This window comes from Polyergus mexicanus, unplaced genomic scaffold (assembly GCF_030449975.1).
Source record: "Polyergus mexicanus isolate NDT 795.1 unplaced genomic scaffold, iyPolMexi1.0 SCAF_2, whole genome shotgun sequence".
Taxonomy (NCBI): Eukaryota; Metazoa; Arthropoda; class Insecta; order Hymenoptera; family Formicidae; genus Polyergus; species Polyergus mexicanus.
This window is the reverse complement of record NW_027223322.1, coordinates 2,659,196-2,685,483: the sequence shown is the minus strand read 5'-3', so window position 1 is coordinate 2,685,483 and position 26,288 is coordinate 2,659,196. Positions and strand designations below refer to the sequence as shown.

Genomic DNA, 26,288 nt, shown 5'->3' with positions numbered 1-26,288 from the left:
CGCTGTAAATAAATGTAATTTATTTAACAATATTTCCACAAGTAGTAGTTTACACGGAAAATTCTTCTTAAGAAAGAAATCGACGAATTACAATATATACAGGTCGATTTTTAATTAACAAAAATTTTCAGAAAATAAAAACTTTTATTTTCCAGTATCCCTGTTAAAAATAAAAGAATTTTTACGAATTAAATTTTGTAGTTAAAAATAGATAATAAGATTTTATTTTTTAGTCAATTTTTTAAAATACAACTCTAATAAATATTTTACTTGAAGTTTTAGAATTTATCAAGAGAGTCATCGATAAAATTCTTACTAAGCGAAAATCGATTTGAATTTTCCATTAAAGAAATAGCTTCTAATATAGTTTTTCTTTAAGCCGGTATATACTCTGTATTATGAGTACCATTGCGCGATGCGAGGGTTAAACTTCGCAAGGATACTCCAACGATCACCTGTTGCTGATAATTTCGTTATGCCGAAGAATGACAATGTCGAAAAAGTGGCATTTATGCATGCAAGTTTATTCTCGCGTGCATACACAGACGGTCTTATATATCCTCGCCACTCGTTTATCCTCGTGGATCGTGTAAGACCGCATGTTTTCAGCGCGAACACCTCTCCATAAGGATATGCACAAAGAATTAAGCCACGCTTCGCCGCGTTCTGAATTAGGTTCTTGACTGCATACGCAAACACGAATATAGATGCATCTACGCGTATACACGCCCGTAATGTATAAACCACGCTCGTCTGCGTTCCGCATTTCGTAGTGACGGCACAGGGCGCGTTTTCCCGTAATTCCGAACGACATTCCCGGCCTTTTTTCCCCGAGGTTGCCGCGTATGTGGAAAGTGGATGTCGTAAATAAAGGGAACGGGAATGGTCGAACGGATTCATCGAGCTTCTCGCGCTCGTCCTTAAAGCTTTCAATGATATATTAAATGTAAGAGAGGAAATTCTTGTTCTTTAATCTTTGATCAATGTTCAAATAATGAATCAAATCATCGCAGATGAGATTAAGGAAACAAATTACGACAAAATTTTATACATGGTTAAAGAATTTATTAATTAGAAAACTCTCTTCCACGGTAAAGTGTAAGAAACTCTTTCTCTTTTTTTCCATTCTTATTCGAGCAATCCGGCTTACCGTGCAAATATACACGTACTTATTATTACGCGTACATTTTTTGATACTACTTTATATTTTCCTCACGATGAGAATATATTTAGGTCCTGGATTGTAAAATAAATACCTATTAAACTGCACCCCTTACTTCTCTATCTCTTTCTCTTTCCACCGCTTGTTCTTTCAAACGGGCACACGACTAGACAGCGGCATAAATATGTACGCGGCTATGATGAGAAAGAGGAGAGGCATAACTGGAGAGCAGCGGCACAGTTATCGTATATGGGCACGGATCTCGCTCATAATAACCGCGTGTAGAGCTATCGCACGTTCTACATACGTAGCCGAAGTTTTTGCGAACAAGTCGATATACGTTCCTTCTTTGTTAAAAATGATAAAAAGAACTTTTTTTCCAGAAAAAAAGTCAACCGAATGTAATTTTCAATGGAGGAAAATTAAAACTAGAACCAAGCGAATGAAAAATTTTCATCTCATCTCAAATTGTAAATTTCAATTCACGTCGAATACGAATATTTCCTTTTCGAATATATTAATTTTTATTCCGATATTTAATATTTTTGAACAGAGACAAATATACTTCTAGCATGTTTCAAATGTTTGATAAATTGAATATTTTGGTATTTCTGTATTATTATTTTTTTTCATATATTTCAAAGATTTTATTAAATTCGATTCAGTATTAAATTTGAAAAATCTACTTATCTCTATTTATATTTTTCACAGCGCAATACGCGAAAGAATTTTTTTAATTTTTCGCGGGTTAAGCTATTCATATCTCAAAATTTTTATTAAAGAAATGTCATTTTCACGGAGTAATAAGGAGTATCATCAACTGTGTCTAATCGCGTCGAACACTCTGTACAGCAACGCGAACAGTTACAGACCAGGTTCTACATGTCTCTCTCGTGTCATTCCTGATGACGATGATGAATGACCGCGTTTGTAATTCCCATTGGCTTGCAATTACTTAACGCGAGATGAAGCGGTCAATGTAAGTGTGTGCAGTTCGACTTTGGCTGGTACTTAGGGAAATTAACGATGTGGCCGCGGTCACGTATGTGTCTGCCTTCTGCATAAGCAATGAACGATGCACTTCGTCAACCTCATCGTCTTTCTCGTTGTCCTCGTAACTTATATGTAGAAAATGTAAGCGTGCGTAATGATGAATATTGGCCATTGGTGATGATCGATAAAGCCAAACAAAGTCGAATATCCGTCATTATAACCTCTTTTTCTACTATAATATACAATATTTCACGAAAATATTTTGTTTTAGACGTGTCATATATTTAACAGTATTTAAATAATTATAAAAAAAAATTAAACTCTTGCGGGAATATATATCATTTAAAAATGAAATTTAGATTTAAAAATCAACTTATAGAATTAAGTTAATTTAAAATTTAATTAATTTATATCTTTAGATGGAAGAATTATGGTAAATCTTTTTTTCTATAGACATATTAAAACTTTATATGCTATAGTGTAATAAATAGGAAAATTAAAAATGAATAAAAAAAGAAAAACTGTCATAAATTTTCAAATATAAAGTACTGCATTATTTTATTTTTTATTTTCTTGCGTCTTTTTTCTTCTCGTTTCTTTTTCTTCTCGTGTTTTCTTCTATTTTTATTTGTTTTCTGCTTGTCATTGCTCAGCGTATAGAATTATATGTGTAGTCGGAACTTAAGATGAGCTTTCTAAATAAGATCGCTTTTTCAAAGTTCATCCAAAAATAAGGCGGGCTTATTTACGTTGACAATCGGAAAACAAGGTTTCACAGTGACATTTCATGAAGACTCTGTAAAACAGAGTTAGAACAAGTAAGACGAGCTAAAATGTCAACGCTTTGGAAGTCGAACAAATGCACTTCTTCCTGACGAAGTTAAGAATGATTTAAGACAAAATTCAGAAATATGTGTATGTGAGAAGCATATGAAAATTATATTATTAAGAGCGTCGTGTAAATCGTTTACTCGATGAAAAAAATTATGGTGAATTGATTAATATGGAATAATAAAATTTTTTTTATTTTAGAAAATAAATTTTATTTTTTAAATAACATAAGATATTGATCATTTTCTATATCGATATTTTTTTGAAAAATTATTTTATATTTTATTTTATTCGAAATATATATATATATTCTGTTTCGAGAAATTAGGCTTACATCATTTTCAAAATGATGCTAGTCAGTTGAGATCAGTTATCTTCGTTTTATGCTAAACGGTCGGCACCGCCTGTTACGTTGATAGGGTGTTGCTGGATGCAGAATGCGTGCGTATCATAAAATATTGTCCGCGATGCACAAGCGCATAATTACTGAATATTTAAGCTCGCTCATGCACCATACGCGCGGCTCGCGCGATTTTTCCGCGCTCTTAAATATCACACGATCTCCGCTACGTTCTCGGAATTTTAGCGAAAAACCTGTGTAATGTCGGCTCGTAACTTCTCCCGCGTTGAATAATTCGACCCGTCGAAATTATTGGAAAGTCATTCGGCGTCTGCGTGCGCAAGAAAACAAATTTCCCGTAGAGAGATGCAAAATTTTCGTCCACAAAGATGTGAATTATATTTCGTCTCGTTAATCGTACTTTAGACGTCTCGATCAATTACGATATTTTTATGACTTCTCTCATTAATTCTGCCGTTATGTGCTTCTTTTGTATAACTCTATAAAATTTGGAAATTTAAGAATCTTTAAAATTATATATTATATGCGCGCAAGGATTTAATCGATTTGATTGAAATTTTAATAGTAATTGAAATGTTAACGAAAAAATATATCTCATTATTATACATAACATAATATAATCTAAACAATTGAACATCTTTTCTTTATTTTATGTCATCATATACGGGAAAGAGCGATTAAAATTTTTAACTTTTTGTCGAAAAATTCGAATGTCCTTTCAGTCTGTAATTCTCCTTCTTACTGCATCGTTCTTTTAAATCCAGCACGTTCCCGCATAGTTTTACGACGCGATAATACCGCGATAGTACTCTCGAGTATCGGCGAGTATACCGGGCATTCTCCGCAGATAAGACAAGTCGTATCTAAAACGTCGAAATATAGTCGTGGCGCGCGCGCGCGCGCGAGTCGCTCGTAAATCGTCATTATCATCTGCGGAGGAACGTGTGTCATTAATTTATAATTCTAAAGATAGAAAGCGGGATACTCATTCGCGCGCTCCCGTCTTCGACTTTTTGCTCTTTCTCACGCGCGGCACAAGTTTCCCCCTTGACGAAAGAGAGAGAGAGAGAGAGAAAATCTTCGAATATGTTGCGGATCGGGGTGTGTCTCGTTTGCGACAGGCTAATCCTTAAAACCTTCACGTCGCGCGTAGGCAGTCGCTTACACATGCACCTGTCGCACGTTGCATCTTTGACTCACCTTCGACGTCATTAGTTGTCTGACTGATAATTTGTGGCGAAACTCGTTACGATTTTCTTCTCCTCGTGTGTAATATGCAAATGCGTCGAGTTGTATAAAAGTTCAAAATATACCTGATAGATAATTAATGATTACTTTAATATAAAAGTCCAACAAATATTTGAATGGTAATTAAAGAATGTTTTAATCATTCAAGTGTTCTTTTTTCCTCCTGTACGACTTTCAGATACTAAATGCATATTACGGATTATGGTTTCTGGACGTGGATCGAATGCGAGTTGTAATGTAGCATATAACCCATTAAATTGTAAATAGCAAATAACTAATTAACTCGATAAAATAATTTTTTTTCTTTTTTTTTTTTGCATTTATAACAGTGAAACGCATTCAAAACATTTCTTTAGATTTGTAAATCTTTCGAACGAAGTCTCGTGCATCGCTCTTTCACGTCCACTCTCTCGAATAATCGAGTGGTATTCAGCGATTCGCGCTCGAGGTTACGAATCGCTTTCGCAAAAGTGATCCGATTTGCGCGCCCAGGGAGGATTGGCCTTTAACTCGACCGTTATAATAAGAGCGGAACGATCGGTGTCGGGGGCGTACGGTTGGTGTTTGATGGCGAAACCTTTCGTGATATGTCACGGCGGAGGAAATCGAGGAACGGGATCGCGTATTGCGCTCGTAACTCTCGTCTGTGTATGTGTCGATTAAAGTTTCGTATTACCATTATTGTGCCTCTCTCGATCGCGTTCTTCTCTTTTCATGGTTCCATCCGTCAACGGCGAACTGCTCATTATAAGCAGTAATATAGCTGCCATTATCGCCGGCCGGCCGATATCATTAGCCGGCTCTAGCGGACATCATACACGGCGGGATCGATATTAATTACGATTGAATGCACTGACGGCGATGCTCGAAAAACGCCTGTTTACGGAAACATCTGCATTGCGCATTGTCTATCCATTTCGACGTTGCTCTCTCGATCCAACGAGCATTAAGCGTGATTTAATTGCGATTTAAAGAGCTCGAGATATGCTAATAACGCGCTTCGATGGGTTTTCTCGGGATAAAAAAAAACTGTTTGATGAATTTTTGATGATTTTTCAAATGCAAAATTAAAAATATACATATTTCGAAATATTGTGATTTAAAACGTATTTAAAGAAAAATTCTATTTAATAATATATTTAACGTAATCACGTAATTGAAACGTAAAACTCTCACGAATATTTTTCCATGTGTTAAAATATTAAACTTAATTTTTTTTTTATTCGAGGTAATTGCACTGAATGGTGGCAAGAGTCGTTGCCGATGTCATAATGTCGGTTATGGACTAGTTTGAGAGTCAATGATTTATGATGTTAATGGCGTCTGTGTAAAATTCGTTGTTCCCGTGACTTGGCACTTCGGCACGCCCGCCTGTTCTTCACCTATGAAAGGGCTGTTACGAGATCACTCGCGCGCGGTCGATTCAAAATCCCGGAAGCGTTCACCGTACCCTCAAACGCGCACCGTTCATCTCTATTCACAGCATTCTATTACATATGTAATGGTGTCAAAATCAGTGAAGAGAACCTCAAGTGTATCCCTTTGATGACTTTGCACCGCTTTGACGGCTACGAACGCGCCTGTCGACGTACCTAAACTCGTCGTCTCGCACATGGATAAAGTGTATCGATTATCTTGTCATTTCTCGCTATAATATCGCGGTAAAAAAAAAAAAAAAAAAACTGCTTGAACACATTGATGCAGGAACGATATCGTTCACGTCACTTTTTTTAGTTTTTGTAAAATCTAGAACTAAATTACTTTTTTTTTAAACTGCTGCTTCTTTTTTTATTTACAATAAATTTGTACAACATGACGTTAACAAAACAATGCTTCGATCTTTTTCGAGTTTGCTTATCCGATCTTTCAAATCTCAACGAGGAACGGGGCTGAGCAAAAAAGGAAAAAAAAAAAAATGTCTCGTGCGTAATGAAGAATCCATCCAACTGCGACTCGGTCGCGAGTTCGAGGGCGAAGAAAAACTTTTTCCAGGTCACGAAACCACCACGTTCCAGCGCGTTTATTCGAACGAGGGAAAACGTGGGCGCATTATCGCCGTGCGATTTATCGCGAAAGTAGGTGCGGAAACATCGCGAGGAGACGCCGTTTATAGAAGACCCGTCACGCGATAGAAAGAGAGAGGGGAACAAGAAAGCATGACTTTCTACTTCGTGATGCATCGCGAGACGCGTATACGAAACGTAGACACGCGCGAGAAAAATCGCCGCCGTTCGAGTTATCGATCGCTATCGAGTGACAAACGAGTCGCGATCGAAACGCACTATTTCTCTTTCCCTCAATCTCTTCTTTTTTTTCGCGCCGAACGAGTTTCTCCGCGAGAATATAAATATTAGTCGCAGCCGATAGAGAGATTAATTGCCGTCAATGGCCGAGTGATAAATTGCACCGGGTATTTTTTTTTTTTTTTTTTTTTTTTTTCCCCTCTTACCCGTCCGAATTTATTACGCTCGATCGGTGGAATAGTTCGCATTCTGCTCTCGCCTTGAAGCATATAATAACGCCTATAGTTAGGCGCAAAAATCAAAATCTGCATTTTTGGATTGTCAGATCGATAAGAATCGAATCCGTTAAATTGGAGAAGTTTACGATATGAGATGTATGCTGAGGTTAATTAAGTAAATGCTGAAATGTTAGGTAAAATTTATGACGGAAGATGAATTAGGCGAATTTGTAATTTCTCAGAATTTTCTCTGATAGAATTTTTACCGACGATATAACGGAAGGTAATAATAAAATATAAAAACAGTAGATATAATAAAGCAATATAAATGAATAATACAATTATTATAATTAATAATATTATGGTAATATATATCGTTATTGTACATAATAATGAAATTAAAATTCACCAAAAAATCTATCATTGGATTAATTAAAGTCAGTTACTCAATACAATATATTCGACACACTTTTCATAATTTTAATACAGTTCTTAATGTAATGACACAAAGCTCTCGTAAATTTTGTAGAAGTTTTTATCGCATGGCAAGGTTCTTTTATCTGCGGAAAACGAGATCCGATATGATCAAGCTCTTAAATGCGTTCGTTCATTAAGGTTTCACCAATGGCAGCCGCAAACGTGCGCTTAAAAAGCTTTCGGAATTTAATTAGGCGACATGATTACGCGGATTATACGTTTCCTTCTACAAATGGAACTCCATTTAGATGTTATCTAGGGGATGGGGGGAATTACGTCGACGGCAATCGAGTTGTCGCGCGGGATCGTTGAAATATCGAAAGACCCCGATAAGAGAACGTGTATCCAGATTAGAACTCCATTAAATAGCCCCGCTCTTGGAGCTTCCTAAAAGCTTTGTCCCATTTACTCTGTGTCATTGAGTACTTTAAGGACCACGGTGCCCTCGACTCCTTTATTTTTCAGACAATGGAAGCTTGCGCGCAAAGTGTCTCTCTTCTTGCAAGAATCTCGCTTTATACCGAGTTTTAAGCTTCATTTAAAAACCAATGCCGATGTATATTTAAAAGACGGGAGTGTAAAAATTCATGAAGCTTGCGCAACTCTATGGAATTACAAAACATATATACTCTTATCGTGATTTAAATACGTGTATATCAATGTTGAGGTTGAAATTTTTGTATAAAAATAACATATAAATATATGTTACATCAATATTGACTTGACTTTTATTCTTAATTATGTAGAGATTTGGAATTCTTATTCCCAATCATTTTTCAGGCACCGATTGGTTGCAACAGTTAAATTTGCGTCTTTGCGTTTCTCATTTTCTCAGGCTCGACTGGTTTTCGCGCGGATAATTTTTTACTCGAGCTATAAATCGGCGTCGCGCCGCCGCTTGAGAAACCACCATCGCCATTAAGCCACCGCAAGGTTGCATACAAATGCCGCTGGTGGTTTTCAGTGCAACTTGCCGAAGAATAATTCGACAAAATAGCGTCGGCTCTGCGCGGAGAATGTCCCGCTAAAATCATCCTCGTCTCGCCGTCCTCGTGTCGTTAAAACGACGCCAAGTTGGAGAGACGCCGGTTATATTCATTAATGCTAATGATTCGTCATTCATCTTCGCCGACTAGGAGAGTTCGAGAGTTGCAAAACTGACGCGAATGTTGTTGCATCGTAAATGGAAAGTCGCACAGAATGGACTTTATTGTAACGTTTCTCTCTCTCTCTCTCTCTCTCTTATTAGCGGAACTTTATCGATGCCGAGATGTGCGCGTTCCAGTACTTTTTTTTCTTTAAAATTTATTTAATTAACGATCTCGAACTTTTATAGTGTGACAGTCTCACATTATAAAAGTCAATAAATTTGACGCTAAAAGCACGCTTCATCCGTTTATGTACAAATAATGACGTGACGCGGAAAAGTAATTTCGCCGGAAGCAAAGTATCATTATACTTTTGTTCCCTATGGAACTCTGTCCTTCTCCTTTGACCGGCGCACGGGAACAGGAGGAATTCCCGCGTTTCAATTACCCGAGCCAATTCTATTGTGAATTCGATGCGCGAGAAAGTCCCGCGGCGAAACGCAAAATGAAGCGTCCGTTCGCCAACAACGTTGACCAACGGCAACCCCGTGTTCCGTTGCAATTCAATCGATTCGATATAGCAGCCGTTCCGTGCTCGGCATTCGATAACGTCACGGTTATAATACTCTGATTAAATTTCACGACGCAAGAGACAGAGAGACAGAGAGTTGGGGTGAGACGGATCGAGATGTAGGACTTTGTAATAGTTGCTCTATTAGTTTTACGAGGGCGGGATTTTCCACAGTGGCCGTTAGAAAGTTTCTCGGAGATGGAACTCGAAGGAAAGTTGCAATTCGAATTCCATCAGTGTCGCGGTGCAGCTGGGTAAATGCGAGTTAGAGGGGATGTACAACGAGTATGGTTGCGAGCGTATCGGAATGAGGACAAACTATCCCCGGATTTACAACGTGCGACAAAATCTATTGATTCTATTGTAATTTAATGTGGTAAACGTATAAATCGATTATTTCAATGTGAGCGCGATGAATACAAATTATAAATTTTTGCAAAAAAGTTAATATATGTATATGTATATGTATATATGGTACTTATATGTTAGTCAGTCGTCATCGTTAATTATACAAAGTAAATATGGTATTAAAATAAGTTCTTTTTTTTTCTATTTTATTCTTGAAAAAAAAAACTTAAATCTGACGCTTACACTGTTTCACAGAATTGCTTTATGAGTCGATTCGTTGTGCAGCTACTTTTAGACTTCGTCTGCTTCTTAACCCCTTAACCTATTTTGATCAGACATCTGTCAATGTATCATTGAATAAAACGTGTTTGATGCAATCAAAAAATAAGCGACGCGTTTTTATAGAGAGAAAATATTTGCGGCGGCATAAGTTGTTCAATCACGAGAAGATTATTTATATTCAAATGATCGCGGTTAACCGACAATTAGCAATTGGAATAGGGGCATTTATGTAGGCCGAGAGAAATAGTTCGCGTTATTCGTTCGTGTTAAACTTAAATGGCGTGAAAGAGGCGCGGTTCGCTTTTGCAAAGTGTTGCGAAGATACGCGAACTTACAAATGGAAATAATAATGAACGAATTACCGCTCTGCCTGAATTCATCGCCCCCGTGTCCTCGTAAATACGCGTCTTATAAGCTCGTCGTGTACGCATTGCGTGCCAAGAGTTGCCACGCAACGTGCGCTTTTATCAACGTGATATTAACGTTTCATTTCTGTCGGCTGTCTGCCGGCTTCATGAATCCGTGACGACGACGACAACAACTTTTAATTTGATTCTGCTAGAATGCCAACCAACTACCCGAATCATTCCACCGTAACCCCTGACCTAGAAGTCTTCCTGTCGGCACATCAGCTCGTTTATGACCTATATACGAGATATTTTAGAATGATGCTTTCTGTTCGAGAAGTGAGGCATTAGTTGCTTTTGAACTAAATCTTTGCGAGGCAAGTTAGTTAGATTAATCATTATTTTTTTAAAAGGATTTTGCTCGTAATACGAGCGTAATTAGAACTCTCAAATAATCTTTGTTTCAGAAATATTCTCTTTGAAAATTGCATTTTTACTCTCTTGAGAGAATTAAAATTGATTGAAAATTAAATCATAGTTTTTGAAGAATTTTTCAGTATCGAAATTGATTGAATTATTCCATTTTTTACTTTTTACAGTTTTTGTATTTTTTTTTTTAAATTGCAATTTATTAAATAGATTAACGTTAATTTTTCATAATTTAATTTTAATAAATAATATATAATTTTATACAAATATCTTGAGACAAGAAATTTTGATAAAGCGGATTAATTAAAAAGAACAGTGTTTTATCTTATGAAACGATAATTTATGTTAATACCTTATCAAAAATGAGAAGAAAAATAATGATGCTTTGCTCTCTGTCGTAAACTTACTTCATTAAAATATTATTTTTGTTGATTTTTGTTGATTGAGAAAAGATGACTAAAAAAACTTTACTCCTTAGTAAATTTACTTTAGTAGAATTTTCACTCAAGACATCATTACTAACAATAAGACATTTAAATCATCGAGAGAATTAACAACAGATTTTAGGTACATAAATCGTGAAAGCCACTACTGCAAGAATTCAGTTATTCATTACTATTAATTCATCTTGGTTACTAGGATATTTTCGGAAACAATTAACGAAAAAAGCACTCGTCCATCATTGCGGGCGTTCGCTTTGCGGCGTCGTTTTTCTTCTGTGTCACCGGACACCGGGAGTGCGCGTTTTTCTCGACGCGTCCTTCTCCGTTCTGAAATTGAAAAATTAAGCGAAAAACTCTCGCGGCCCCGAACAAATGGCGGCTCTTCGGGACTTATGATGGCGGGCGTCCCGGCCGGTGCATTATCCTTGACCGCGCGTTACGAGATAAACGAGCCGTGTACCGGGCAGGATGGGGCAAAATGGCGGTGTCGGAGATTGCGGGAAGAAATTCGGCAAGAAAGTTCGTTCTCTTCCCGTCGTTGGCGAGTTATGCGAGTAACAATCCTGGACGATCTATCGATCGATCAATCGATCGAGAACGGGGCAGCGCTCTATGAAATAAACGCTTCTGTATCCGGATGAAATCAGCGGTTTCCCGACCGATAACGTGAGAAAAAAGTTAAGTCGACAAGCTGCAATTGTCTACCTGAGAGCGAGCGAACCGATGGTCATCGATCGTGCGCAAAAATTGGCCGGAAAGAGAGGATGCAAGCGGGTGCGGCAGTAAAGTAATTTACTCTGCAAAATCGCGAAGGAGATTTATGGTGTGATATATCGATCCTCGAATTTCGCGATTTAGCGATCATAGTATCGATGAGAACTCTGAATCAATTAATTTTTAAACATCCGCAATACTGTTATCTAATATAGCTCAGTAATAACGAAAATTCTTTTTACTTTAACGACGAAAATTAAGTAATGTTTTCGTGGCATATCATGCGAATAATTATGCATTACGAATATGGCGAATCTTATATGGTCGAAGAACGCTATCGCATACACGGATGCGTATATAAATATTTAAATGTATGAGTAAATGAACACTGATTATGAGCCATATAATTTGGTTGTAAATTGCTACAATGTACAGAAGAAAATCTTTAGACCATTCGACTGGCCCATGTGATTAATAAATGCGAGTGCTCCATGTTAAGTTCATAAACACTGCAATATTGTCAATCAACTATTCTCATAAAAATCTACGAGTGTGAGAAGAAAAGGAAAGTGCACACAATTTGTTTACTTCGAAACATAAACTCTTTTTTACAAAATATACACTCTCTTTGTATACAAAATATACACAAAAGGACTTAAAAATAGGGTGTTATATATCAAAGCGTACATTATTGACTGTAAACGAATAGTAAAATAATATAATTATATTAGAAATCATATACAAATCTATTTTGAACCGGGAATTAAGAGAGAACATATTGAGAAATTTTATAACTTTATAAATTATGAAATAAAGAGATATAAAATAAAAATGTTAGCTATCTGAATAATTTTTATTTGATTTTTTTTTTCCAGTAAAAAGTAAAATATATTATTAATAATACTTTTACTATTGAATATCATATGTCAGATAAGAATAATGTTTCTATATGTCCTTACGTATTTTTCTACTGAAGCTTCAGTTTTCTAAAGAGAAAAGGAAGAGAAAGGAGAATTGCAGGAAAAGAACTGGCGAGCAAGTGGACAAAGGCGATAAAACATAAAAAAGGGAAAACCATGAGAAAGAGAGAGCAGGAGTTGGAAGTCGCTTGCACTCCCGCATACTCTTCTTCTCACCCTCTTTACTTTTGTCGGCGGCATTCCCTAGGAGAGAAATGGAAGTAGACGCGAATATCGTCGCTTTCAGGCGATAATCGAACACACTGCTTCGAACTATAATCGACATTCAGCCCATCAACCAGCGTTCTCTCTCTTTTTCTTTTTTTTTTTTTAAATAGGGACGAATAAATTGCCTTCTTATCGGCGCGTACGAACGCTTTTTCTTTTTTAATTTATCGAATATTTTTCAGCTCGCTATTGGCGTTATACAAGCTGTTTCATTTTGTTCATTAAATTCAGTTGTTAACGGACTGCCTATATGTTGCAGAAAAATATAATAGAAAATTAAATAAAATAAACTAAAAGAATAAAAATCAGAGTATTCATTAGGATGTATTTTGTAAACTTAATTAGACATAGAGAATAAGATCAACGGAGAACAATTGATAATTAATACGTGTATTGTTCCCTATTATATGCTTCTAGAATAATAATACGGCTTTATTGATAAATAATATTTCTATCGATTATTCTAAATAAAAAATAATGCCTGATAATTGCGATAATGATAAGTATCTTTTACGCAGAATCTCATCCTACGAGTTGTTTACATTTATTTGATAAATATGGAATGGTCCATCTTTCGTGATAGATATTCGTAAATAAATTCGTGCGTGCATCACTATTACTCTTGATCGTTCGGTTTTTTTTTTCCCTCTTTACTTGGCGTATTTCTTGTTGCCATTGTGTATTACCGGCGTGTAAGACGAAATATAGCATGGGTCGAGAATTTCTGAAAATACGCGTGTAGCGAATTCTGAAAATATCTCGTTCGGAAATAATTTATTCATATATATTTTGTGGTACTGGCCACTACTATTATTACGGTCATTCATCGATTTCCATTATTGTTTCTATTGTACTAGCTCTCCCCATTGTATTATTTTACATTTACGCTCAAAGCCAATACTAACGTCCCGCGATCTTCTCTGTTCCAGGTGAGTTACGAGCTGTTCCGGGATTATGGCAGCCCGTTGACTTAGAATTATACCAAGCCTCCGACATAGTGGTGAGTAAGCGGATAGATAAGATCGAGATTTATAGTCCGGAGTTAAACCGTCGAGAGACTTTATCGGCGCAACGATTCTATCTCGACGAGAGAGAGAGAGAGAGAGAGAGAGAGAGAGAGAGAGAGAGAGAGAGAGAGTGAGATCGTTCGGCAGAATTTCGAGCGGCAGAGCTTGAAAACGCCGCGTCTCTTCTCCTCCCTATATGTATAATCGCGTGAAATTCTTCTTATCCGATGTACGATCTGTGCCTGCTGAAAGTATTCACGACCGCCCGCGACAACCTGCGGCGAGAAATTCCGCATTCGCGTTTCGTAACAATCCGGCCTGAGCCGAATACGTCAATCACTCGTCTATTTTTTCACGAATGTCCGTTGAATTACGAAGCGAATACCACAGCATTTGAGCGAGGCCCCGTGAGCGAAATACGGTTACCGAGATTCTTTCCCGTCCATATGTTACCGGGAGATTACACGCTTGGCGGTTTGAGAATTGATAGTTGCGTGAACGGCGAATCGCTGACGAGTCGTTGGAAACAATCAATTTCTTCCCGGTATCGTATGGGTTTCGGTGAATGAGGTATCAGGATTTCGCGATATGACAAGTATACGTTTTAGCATTGATACCTCACTCTCAACCGCTTATTGTTAAGAGGCTCAGCTTTAATCTCTCGACAAATTGATGGTATTATAAATGATATGGTATGTGTCAAATATGATAAATGATATCGGATGAAAAAAAATCTCTGCTTCATTCTACTTCATTACTCACCGATATAATGAATAAAAAAAAAAAAGTTATCAAGAATAATACGAAACAACGAAGGGAGAGATCAGAAAAATGGAATATAATTTTCAACTTTATTAATCGATTTCAGCGATCGATAAATAAAGTTCAGATAAATTAAAGAAATCAATATCGAAAAATAATACGTTGTAGAAGTACGATACGTTGTATATGTATATCGTGTAAGCCGTATATTTTCGCGGAATGAAAGAAGATCGAAAAATCCGTGGCAATTGTGCGCTTATTACACGAGTCGTAAAAAGCGTGACACTATCGGGGGGAGTGGCGGCGGTTGCAAGGGCGAATCGCGCTCGTCTTTTTCCCGCATTTATTCCTAATAATTCCTCACGTCCTTCGCGTACAACCGTCCTAGTATAACGACGTCCCGCCGCGGTCTTACCGTCATTATCGCCGATGGTACGGATGTGCGTATCGCGTAGGAAAGGGAAAGGAAAGGGGGCACACGCGAAAATTGCAGCGCGGCAACGAGCGCTTAAATCTACAAGCCTGATTATCGTTCGCTTCGCATACATTGTTGCGCGCGTTCGCAATGATCTCAGCCGCGCTGGGGAAGAGCCGGGTTCTCCATCGCATTTTTCATAGGAAACGTTTCAAACGTTTGCGATTATACAAAATGATTCGTAACTACGAAATGTTACGGATAAATTCCTCGCTTAAACTCGAGATGAAAATTTTTATGGGGGAATGTCGAAGAAAAGGATTGATTTATTACGATTCTTTTATTTTCCCTTACGAGTTTTTTATTTATGTAGAATATTCTTGATGGAGGGTAAAATGTGTGGGATTAAAAGTTTCTTGAAGTAACACTCACTTTATATTAAATAAAAAATGGAATTTTTAAAATTGCTCTATTAATTTAAAAGTTGTCAATGTGTCAATATTTTTCTGTAAAGACTTTCAAGTTAAATAAGGAATTTACATTGTCAATATATTTTTTTGTTACTAGTTATAATTTTTTTTATATGATATAATATGAAAATAAATTCTCTGTCAATTTTTCTTTAATTTTTATCCTTTTTTTAATTTCAGTATATTTTTTGAAAGCACAAAACTTTAATTTAATTTTTATAAATATATATATATATATATATGTGCGCGCGCGTGTGTGTGTGTGTATGCGTATCATTTTCATTTATTTATTAAATTTCAGTTAACATAATTAGATTTAATCATGAAATTTTCTGATACTTCGAACCTATAATACTAATTTGAAGCTCGTAAACTGTTCGATATACGCTTGCGGTGGTTTCATTACCGGTTCAATAACTGATTTTGGATTGAGCTGCTACATTAGTAACATGCTGATAATTATCAATTAAAGCATCCTTTAAATGCAGCGGATTCGATATAAATTGGTAACTCGATACACTTGACCATGATTAACCACATCGCAATGCTTCGGCATGACTTAATTAGAACGTGTCCACATCGCGTACATTGGGTGTATTCGATATTTGATGCAGAGTATACGCCGTGCGACCGATTACGACGATCGTAACGTTACGTACGCAGAACGTCGCGTTGGTTAGCGGCGGCAGCGAGTGCGCGATAATTACTAAATCTGTGTTAATTAATTTCGCGATAATCGAAAAGCCTGTGGGAGAAGATTAATCATTTTCTCTCTCGCATATGGCGCGCAATCTCGATAACTTTTTTTTTTTTTTTCGATAACTACATTTTAATAGCGTATCTGCATCGGGACAATAAAATGTTATAGTTACCCCTTGTGCCATCGGTTTTTAATCAAAATAAGAATAATGAGAAAAACGAATCGCGTTCCAACACTGAGAACATCGAAACTTTATTCTTCAATCGATTCTGAATAAAACTTTGTTTTTATTAAATTTGAGTTATTTTTAAATAATTTTTATAATCAACTCGAAACTTTTTTGATATCTGTTAAAAAAAAGCTTATATTTTGATATTTTTAATTATTAAAATATCGGAAAAGAAAACTAAAAATATTAAGGAACTTCTCGAGTCGAGTCGAGTTTCAATAAAATTTTTACAAAGAAGAAATTGCTTTTCGATTCGTGAAAAAAATCAATAACCCGACACAGTTTAAAATACTCGGCATACCTAGCCATTACGCCGTTATGAGCAAAAGGAGTCAGATCGCATTACTAATTGATTACGCACTCGAATACGTTCGTGAGAAGTAGACTCTGTCTATAAGAGTCGGGAGGCGGAAGAGAAAAGGGAGAGACGAGGAAAAAGACACATAGATAGGCAGATAGAGAGAGGTGGAAAAAGTAATAATATTGCTTGATCCTGGCTTGATCCACTTCACGGTGGATATAATAGTTATTGTATGACGACAGGCAAGATGGATTAGCGCGCGAGAAGCCAGCAGGAAGTCCGCGATCTTCCTCGTTCCAATTTAACTGTTCCGAGCTCGCGCGAACCCCGTTTACACATAATAATTACAACGATTTCTACCAGCGAGCCAATGCTCTCGCTCCTTTGCTCTCGACTAGTCGCACCTGTTTCCACCTGCCTCGTTCATCACCGATTATGGTATGTATCGGGTGCATTACGCGATGATTATTATTATTACAACTGCCCCACCGGTATTGAATATTCTCATTACAGTGATTATATTATTATTATATATATTATTAATCTCATTTTATTATCTCAGAGCGGAGTGAGTTGTAATTTTATTTAATTTTATTTAAATTCTATGAAATTCTTTTTTTTTTTTTTTTGAATTTTATTTGAATATAAAATATATATATACATGTATCAATCGTATAATATATATATATATATATATACTATAAATTTACGAATGGTACGGTTATACGTTTCTCGGATGACTTGTTCTAGATTTCGAACAAATGAAGCACAATATATCGCTAATTTAAGTTGCCTCATTCGAATATAATCGATGAGACGCAGGTGTACGTCAGATAGTTATGCACTGCCGATTGAACGGCCGTCGTAATTGCCGAGATGACCGCGATAGCTCGTTCGCAAGTCGTTGCAAGGAGGCGTTATGAATACCGCGGGCCATTGTAAATATTCCTATACTCCTGTGCACATTTCTCGCAGAGTCGGCGGCGCGATTTGTAACGCTTATCGCGCGCGTAAGTTGAGACGTGCCGTGCGTTATTTACGAAAAGTCTTTTAACAGCCGTCGGCGAAATATCAGAGGTCTGCAAATTTGTTTTTACACGTCCGATTGTACTCTGCTGATGCGATAAAGATAGTTTCCTGTCGGATATAAGTCAAGAAATCGCTAAAAAAAAAAAAAAAAAAAAATTTATCTGAAACAAGTACTTTAATGTTAATAATTAATATTTTTTAGTTTCCCGTTGTTGATCAACTTGTTGATATAGATTACTGTTTCAGAGATTAATATCTATTTTTTTATTATATATGTTTTTAAGGCTTGTACTTTTTAGAAAGATTGTATTAATAATTATTCTAAGGCATCCTAACTCCAATAAATAATATTAATGAGAATAGTAAAGTTTTATATTCTTTATCTATCTTTTTTAGTTTTATTTCATAAATTGAAATGTTACTTGAAATTTAAAAATTAGAGTAATTTTAATGTATTATATTATAACGTAACGGACGGTATAGTAACACGAAATTAATTTCCTAAATTTTATTTTAGAGGGACCATATATATATGTATGTATTGTATATGTATGTATGTATGTATGTATGTATGTATGTATGTATACATACATGTAGGACCGCATATACACTTAATTGTTTTAACTTTAATTCGCGATCCCGTTCTCCCGACTGATCAAGGTTAATTAAAACGATCAAATTAATCTTAGTTTACGATAGTTGCGTTCGCTCAACGAGGACAATCAGTCTGGCGTCAATTGTCGGCGTCGCGGCGCCGATGCGTCTCCGTAAGGAGCACTTCGTGACACTTTGAGAAATCGCGCTTCCCACGGGCGTGCCCCCCTCCAGTTAACCCGGTCTTCGAAGTTAATGGGTCTTCGTTTATACTCTTTATTTTTCGGTCGGCCCGGTCTTTTCATTTTGCCATCTCTCTCTCTCTCTCTCTCTCTCTCTCTCTCTCTCTCTCTCTCTCTCTCTCTCTCTCCCCCTCTCTTTCTTTCCTTTCTCTCTGTCTCTCTTTTTTTCTCTCTTTTACTCTGTCCAAGAAAAGTATTCCTTCGAGAGATCTCTATGATTTTCTACATTTTCGCGCGAGAACTCTTTCATTAAACAGCGGACACGACCAGGCGGAAAATCGTTCGACGGCACAATGGCCGAGAATTCTACGGCGATTGGAGAAAAATCCGATTCGTGTAACTCCCGCTCCTTTTTTCCGGAGTTTTAAAGCGTATTGTTGTTCTCTTGTTTGACTGAAAAGACGCATCTCCTTTTGTGGATCTTATGAAGCGATGCTATCAAATTGTTTCCCAACAATGCGACGACGACGGCAAAGTTCATTCTAACTTCGATCGTTTTTTCCATTGTAAGAGTATTTATTTATTTTTTTCTCTCTGATAATGTTTAATATATAAATTGCTCGCGAAGATTGTATTGCCCGAAATTTCATATTTCTCTCCACGTTTATTGTGAATTGAAAAAAGCGATTATGAGAAATCACGAATGAAACGTTTTAGATTCTTTGTGAAAACAATTATAATGTTTGAAAAATGTATAATATATTATATATATTGAAAAAGATTTATAATTATAAGAAAAAAATTAGTTGTATACTTTGCATTTTTTTGTTACTGCTTGTTTGAAAATTTTTTATTTGGGCTTTATATATTAAATTCCTCAAAATATATTCTCAATTAAATATACACGTAATAAGATAAACGAATTGATGCAATGCTTAGATTCATAAGCGAGAAACTTCTAACTTTCGCATCTTACTTTGCTGAAGATACTTAAGTTCCGAGTTAGGTTTTTCGCTGCTTTTCTTATCGGGGGATATCTATAGGATGATATAATTTTTTTGTTTCAAACGCGAGAAGGCATCGATGATCTTTGGGCCAAATTTATTGCAATATAAAACTGTACGATTCATTAAGTGACAGCATATTCTTCGCAAGCGATTTTAAATTACTGCTCGCACTTATCGTCGTCGCTCTTTAAAGTCGCACCATCCAGCTATCTGCAATAAAAAGAAGGGACGAGGAGGAAGAGAGAAACGTATCCTCTTTTCTTCGATTGCTCAAGGCGCATCGATCTTAAAACTCGTCGCGGAAATGGGTCGACGAGTTTTCCTCGAGGAGGAAATCCAGCCGGCAGGATGAGAATGTTGGTAGCTCCGCAGAACAAGGAGGATTTGTCACTTGCCACCGGCTGCCATCGACAAATCTTCTCCGGCGAGATGTTTTAGCGCCGAAGGGATCACCACGCGTGTTTCCACTATATACCCTTGTCCACTAGGAGGTCCCTCGTCCGTGTCTAGGTCTTTACCATGTTAGCAACCAGTCTTCTTCGACAACGATGACGACGACTACTACATGGTTACGATGGATGAAGATACGTAAAAGTTCGCTGACACTTTCTTGGCTTTCTCAAGCGGCGACAAAAGTCGATCGCTCTCTAGAGATGGAAGTCTTCTATTTCCAAATATTCGAGATCGTCGGTTTTATGCTGGACGCTCGACAGAAATTCCGACATCCGAGATGTTCTATTTCGATGCGATCAAGTGGAATCTCGTTGTCTCGTAGTTAAGCTCATTGCTGAAGATGTTCTATTTCAGATGTTGGAAACCGATCATTTCGGTGAGAGAATCCTGCGAAGGGTCGTCGTTGTCGTCATTTCGAGCGCGCGAAACCGCTGAAAATTGCTGAGATTGTCAGCGCTGCAGATTGCGGTTGACGGACAGAAATGCTGCGTTCTATTTTAAACGGATCGGCAAAGACTGGAATAGTTATCTTGCGTTTTGATGAAGATGTTCCATTTCGGATATTCGCGATATCCGACGAGTCCTGGAAGACTTGTCAATTTTTATTTAAGCTTGACGTCGGAAGAATATTCTATTTCGTCGATTCCGGAACGGTTGATAAATCCTGTGATGCAATTATCACCTTTATGAGCTAGCTAGGAAATATCCTATCTATTTTAAACATCCTGAATCAATCGATAAACACTTTTATATTTGATTGAAATTCCGAGGTATTATAACTACAATTTAAAAGTTATCTGCAAGCAAAAATTATGTATATATATGTACATAATTTAAATTCTCACAATTTAAAATTCTTATTCAAATTAAATTTTTTATTCAAATTCGTATCCGAGTTATGACGGATTTGCGAGGTGATTTCTTAATGCCATGTAACATTTTCGTGATTAACGTTATTTCCACAGGAAAATTTAATACTTTTGAAGGATATAAATAATATCAAGAGATCAAAAATGCTAAAAGGAATGCAATGAATTAATTATCGAAATATTTGAAAAGGACATTTCGTTTAAATAACTTCTTTATTCAACAATATCTATTGTCACCTTTTCGTAGAATAAAAAAATAGGGCATATATTTTTTGCAACCTCAAAAATATTGAAGGTAATATTTCAGAAGTTTATCAAAAAGCGTTTTCGTCGTTTTTACACATTTATAAACATGGTCTGAGACGCGAACATGTCAATAGAAATAAACCTTAAATATATACGATTATAAATAGAAAATTTTATTTTATAATCATAAAAGTCATTTCAGTCGCGTAAATTCGGAAATTGACCCGGAGGCAACGAATGAATTTAGATCAATCGGGATTCATCTCGAAACGTTACCGATAAAAAAAGGGAAGCCATCTCGGCCCTTCGCATTCGTTGTCAGGTCCGTCCATTTATGATGAAGATGGGCGAGATGGGTCAATTTCCTGAACAGGCAGATGACTTCTACGTATATTACATACGGGTCGCCGGAAGTAGGTCCGCAGAGGCCAGGATTAAGGACGGAAATCGCTTCGTCGGTGGCTACTATCGTCACCCACGTAACGATGTCCTTCTAATTTGTTCTCGCAACAGTCCGGTGGCCCAAGTCGCTATCGTGCGAAGTCAGGCACCTTAGATTACGACATCAAATAGAATCTGATGGCCGCCCAAAATGTCCCGGACAAATTGGATTCCCTCCGTTTTTTCTTCCTTTTCCCGGGATCATTGGAATGGAGATCGCTTTTTTATGACTATTATTAAGTTTACGGTCTAGTGTCAATTGCTTCTGTCGATATCTTTTTCTGAATTTCTTTAACAGAATTTGAATTTTATATTATAAAATTTATATTATAAAATATATATTCTGTCTTTGAAACATTGCTTTCGTTTAGAATCTTACGTTTATTTTGGAAGATTATGCCATTTAGAGAAAAAATTAATATATATAAAATAATTTGATTGTTTTGGTATCTTTGCGAATTGTACTTTTCTTCTTTTATTCCTAGTTTCGTCAAGACATGACGAATAACTCATGACAAGCTGATTTGATTTTGCAAAAAGGGCATCCCGTATTTCCGGGTGAGATCTCGTCCGTGCTTCGATCGCGCTAGTTTGATCCTTGCGCCTCGGGGCCACGCTGTAATTGAGTAGTTTGCATCTCGGTTGGCCAGACTATGGATGCCCCTCAGCACAGAGCACACGAACGGGAAGAAATTCGCGTCGCATCTGCGAGACGAGTGATCGACGGAGATCGAGGAAGAGAGGAAGATTTTCTCGGGATCGAGAGGAATAGAGATAGGTAGAGAGAAGGGGCCACGGAACTGTGCATCGGGCGGACATTGATTGAACCGGGAGCACTTGCCCCCGCATACCAAGATAATACCGCGAAATTACGGGATGCGCCGTGCGCCATAAGCCACTAGACGTGTCGCAATTAAAGGAAAATTCGTGAGAGAGAGAAGGAGAGAGAAATGGATGAATGTCACGCGATACTCGGCCACCCAGCAACCTTCGCGACGAAAAGCCCGACTTGATATAATGTTTTTCTTCCGATGGTAAATAGTAACTAATATAATTTCATCACTTGCACAGTGCGAATTTTCTTCCTTTAATAGAGATGAAATAGGAATAAAATAATTAATTGGAATGATACATGATCTATTATAGGTAAATATATTCATTATTAAGAGAAAGTTAATAGTTATCAATTATTCAACATTTTTTATATTAATTAAAGGAAAGATTATTATTTTCCCTTTAATTAATAAACATTGAATAATTTAAGAATTTGAATCTGAACATTGTGGAGTGATTAAACGTGGATATTGTTTGAAAGCAAAATATGTTTATGTTATATCGAATCGCTTACAGGACACGCAAAAAATGAAGGGTGCAACCGCAATGCAGTATTATTTTACTATAGCTATTTTCTAGTCTCGAAACAGAGAACGAGCTTTGTGGGTTAGTGTCTTTCTACGAGGATTTTATCTTATTCTAAGTCAGACGGATCTAATATGACATTAAATTAGATCAATACATCATTAAATTAATCACGCGTCAATTACACACATTCTGTTACGATATATGGATTTTATTGAAAAGCAATAATAATGAAGTTAAATTATTTCTGTACACAATTTTTTTCGCAATATGCGCGCGCATTGACAATTATAATAAAATTAATTAATGTGATGGAAAAGCGCACGTATACATTTAGTTTGGCATGAGCATCGTTAATAAAATAAACGAATTGAAATTAATTACAGGAGACAGCTAAATCGGTGGACGGTCAATATCCGACGCACGTTTGACGCATGAAGCGCGCGAATAATGGCACGACTGGTTTTTAATCTGGTTTTTAACCGGTTTTTAATATCTCTCGGGAATTGCTCGAAAATTGCATCGTCGTGTCATTTCATCGGAACGTTTGATTCGGTGAATAAAAAAAAAAAAAAATTTTTCCGACGCAAACGGGAATTGCTTTAATCAGATTAAAGCGAAATGGCTTTTATCAATTAAGGTTGGTAAGCGGAGGAGGGAGGAGGAAAGAGGATTGGAATGGAGGACGGGAAGGAGACGCGGCGTAGAAATTCTGCCGTATGCGTGATTCGCCTGGGTAATCAACGGTGATACAGAAAAAGTTCGTCGTAGCTATTTCACGTGTTGTTGCATAGATTGCTGCATTTACCTTTTAGCCAGAAGGCGCGATTAAACACGTTGCATTCGCGTTGCACGCCTCATATTGATTTTAGATTACTTTTCCGCGCGCTCCATACGCTTCTAATTATATCCGCAATTACGTCACGCGCTCTATTACGACGATCCGATTGTATCAAGAAATATGCGGAATAGAACGTGGCGCGTTTCATTATGCGATGTTCGTGACACATCGTCGTTGTCGTGCCCCGGCACAAACGGAGTTGTATTATATAAATAATAAGATAAATTCAACGATCACTTTTCAGTTATCTTGATATTTAATTTTATAACATAATCTTGTCGAGTTTTCCTTTATTGTTTTTCATCTCATAGTGGACAATACAATTTTTTTAATTTTGGAATTTATAATTTATCATAATGTTTCAACTTTCGCAACATTAAAAATAAATATTCGGATTAACTTACACCTTACGGATCTTTACCATATATATATTGTAGATTCTTAAGTAATATACGTTTTGAATTTTCTGGCGCTCTCTTCTGGTTCCAGAGTATGCGATTTTAAAGTTTCACAGTTTTAATACTTTTTCTCAGATATTACAAAGTAATATTAGGAGAAGTGAAGCTTGCGTACATTGTATTTGTTGTAGAGCAGACGAAACAGTGTTTGTTTACATTTACGAGATAGGTACACGGTCATAGATATTTTGTCAATAATGTGTTTCGTTTATTTCTCGCAGTTCGTTAACAATTCGCGTATATTTTACAACGAAGCGAGATCCACTCCATTCTACTAATTATTGTGTGGATGGGAAAGTGTATGCGTGGACGCAGTGGGTTTCACTCCCTCTACGGGAGGATTCCACTTCCGGAATATACAATTTAACCCAAACTTATTTCTGATTGAAAAATATAAACACGCAAATAAAATATAACGAAAAGATGATACAAGTAAATACAAAAATTATGATACTTCAAAATCGCATATCGCTGGAACTAAAAGGGAGCCCCATAAAATTCAAAGCGCCATAAAATTCTATTACTTAGGAATGTACCCTCTACAATATATGTAAAAATGAAAATGATCCGTAAGGTATAAGTTAATTCAAACATTTATCAAATTAAATTACGAGAATGCATTTGAACGGTATGAGAGTATGATGCTAATTTTTTTTTTTACGACGAGTTGCAAGTTTGCAGATTCTATCGGATTCAATCGGATTTCTTTCGACAAGGACTCGTGTTTCTCCGATAACTATTTTTGCCCGATTGTACGTTTCATATGATGTATACCGATCCTATACTCCATTCGACTGCATCCGACATTGCAACGCTAAGCATTTTGATAATACGAATCTTGAGAGAAGTCTCTAATTGCAATTCGCTCTAATATATCTATCGTCATTTGTGTGGACCAAACTTTCGAAATTTGATCGAACCAAGTCAGCGTGTCGATCGCATGCCAAGGTCGCAACTTTGAGGCAAACACGGTGGTCGAAAGAAATCCAGATTAGCTGTCGTTTTTCGAGAGGATTTTCGAAAGTTTCGCCATGACAAAAGTTGTTCACTCGTTATTAATATAGAAATATTTAGAAAGAAAATTGAATTTTTGTTAAATATAATTTGGACAAAAATGCAATTTAGAAAAGCAATTTAAAATAAAACAATATATAAAGGTATTAATTTTTAACTGAAAAATTTATTTGGCATGCGAGTTTTTTTGTATCGAAAATTTCATGAACTTTCGGTTACTTTTTATTGTGAGGGAGCAAGTTACGTCACAATAAAGTCCTTTTGAAAAAATAAATTTTTATTAAAATGCTCACACGTAGTTGATACATATTCGACGGTGAAATAATACTTTTTTTTTTTTTTTTTGCACACATCAAAATCTCTTGAAAAATATCGTCAAATTTATAAAACCTCTTCTTTATCATGACTCATATTTCAATACACAACATAGGTATTCAGTTAAATAACGAATTGTAAACGAGTTGTTTTACAACCATGAAATTCGTAGACAATAGTAGAGATGACGCGAGTTTATCCGCACATTCAAACTTATATTTTTTATATGCGTGGAATATAGGTATGATATAGAAAAAGAGAAATATATACATATATAGAGATTGAATATTGATAAAAATATAGATTGATAACTGATATTGTAAATTTTTATTTTCTACGGATATAAAAATCGAAGCTTTATTTTTGTTGTAAATTTAAGCTTTTCCGCTGGGGAGAATAGAGAATTATTTCTACAAGGATGACGCGTAGTTCAGAATTAGTTCGCTAATATTATCCCGCTAGTAAATCGAGGGTTTATTTTATTGGTCGACTAGCCGAGCACTTTGGTTATTAACGGCTGAAGTACGGAATCGAGTATACGCGACGGAGAATTAGAAGTGGTTACGAGCGTGATCTGTTCCGGTTACTATGTCTCCTTCCTTAAACAGCATAACGCTTAATAAGCTTAGCGCGGTGCGTGATAAATGCGACGAA

At 36.4% G+C, this 26,288-nt stretch overlaps 1 protein-coding gene across 6 annotated transcripts in view; it reads left to right on the top strand.

The window, feature by feature from the left end:
* Positions 1 to 26,288, top strand: part of LOC138944139 (CCR4-NOT transcription complex subunit 6-like) — a 383,005-nt gene that overhangs the window by 96,583 nt on the left and 260,134 nt on the right. The window contains exon 4 of one of the 6 annotated variants that reach the window (XM_070315063.1): positions 13,872 to 13,942. The exons of 4 other annotated variants lie outside the window; for them this stretch is intronic. In XM_070315063.1, coding sequence (XP_070171164.1) covers positions 13,872 to 13,942 — 71 coding nt within the window. Of the gene's footprint in view, positions 1 to 13,871; positions 13,943 to 22,132; positions 22,167 to 26,288 lie in introns of those variants that run through there. One more of the 6 variants, XM_070315086.1, reaches the window with a different exon arrangement.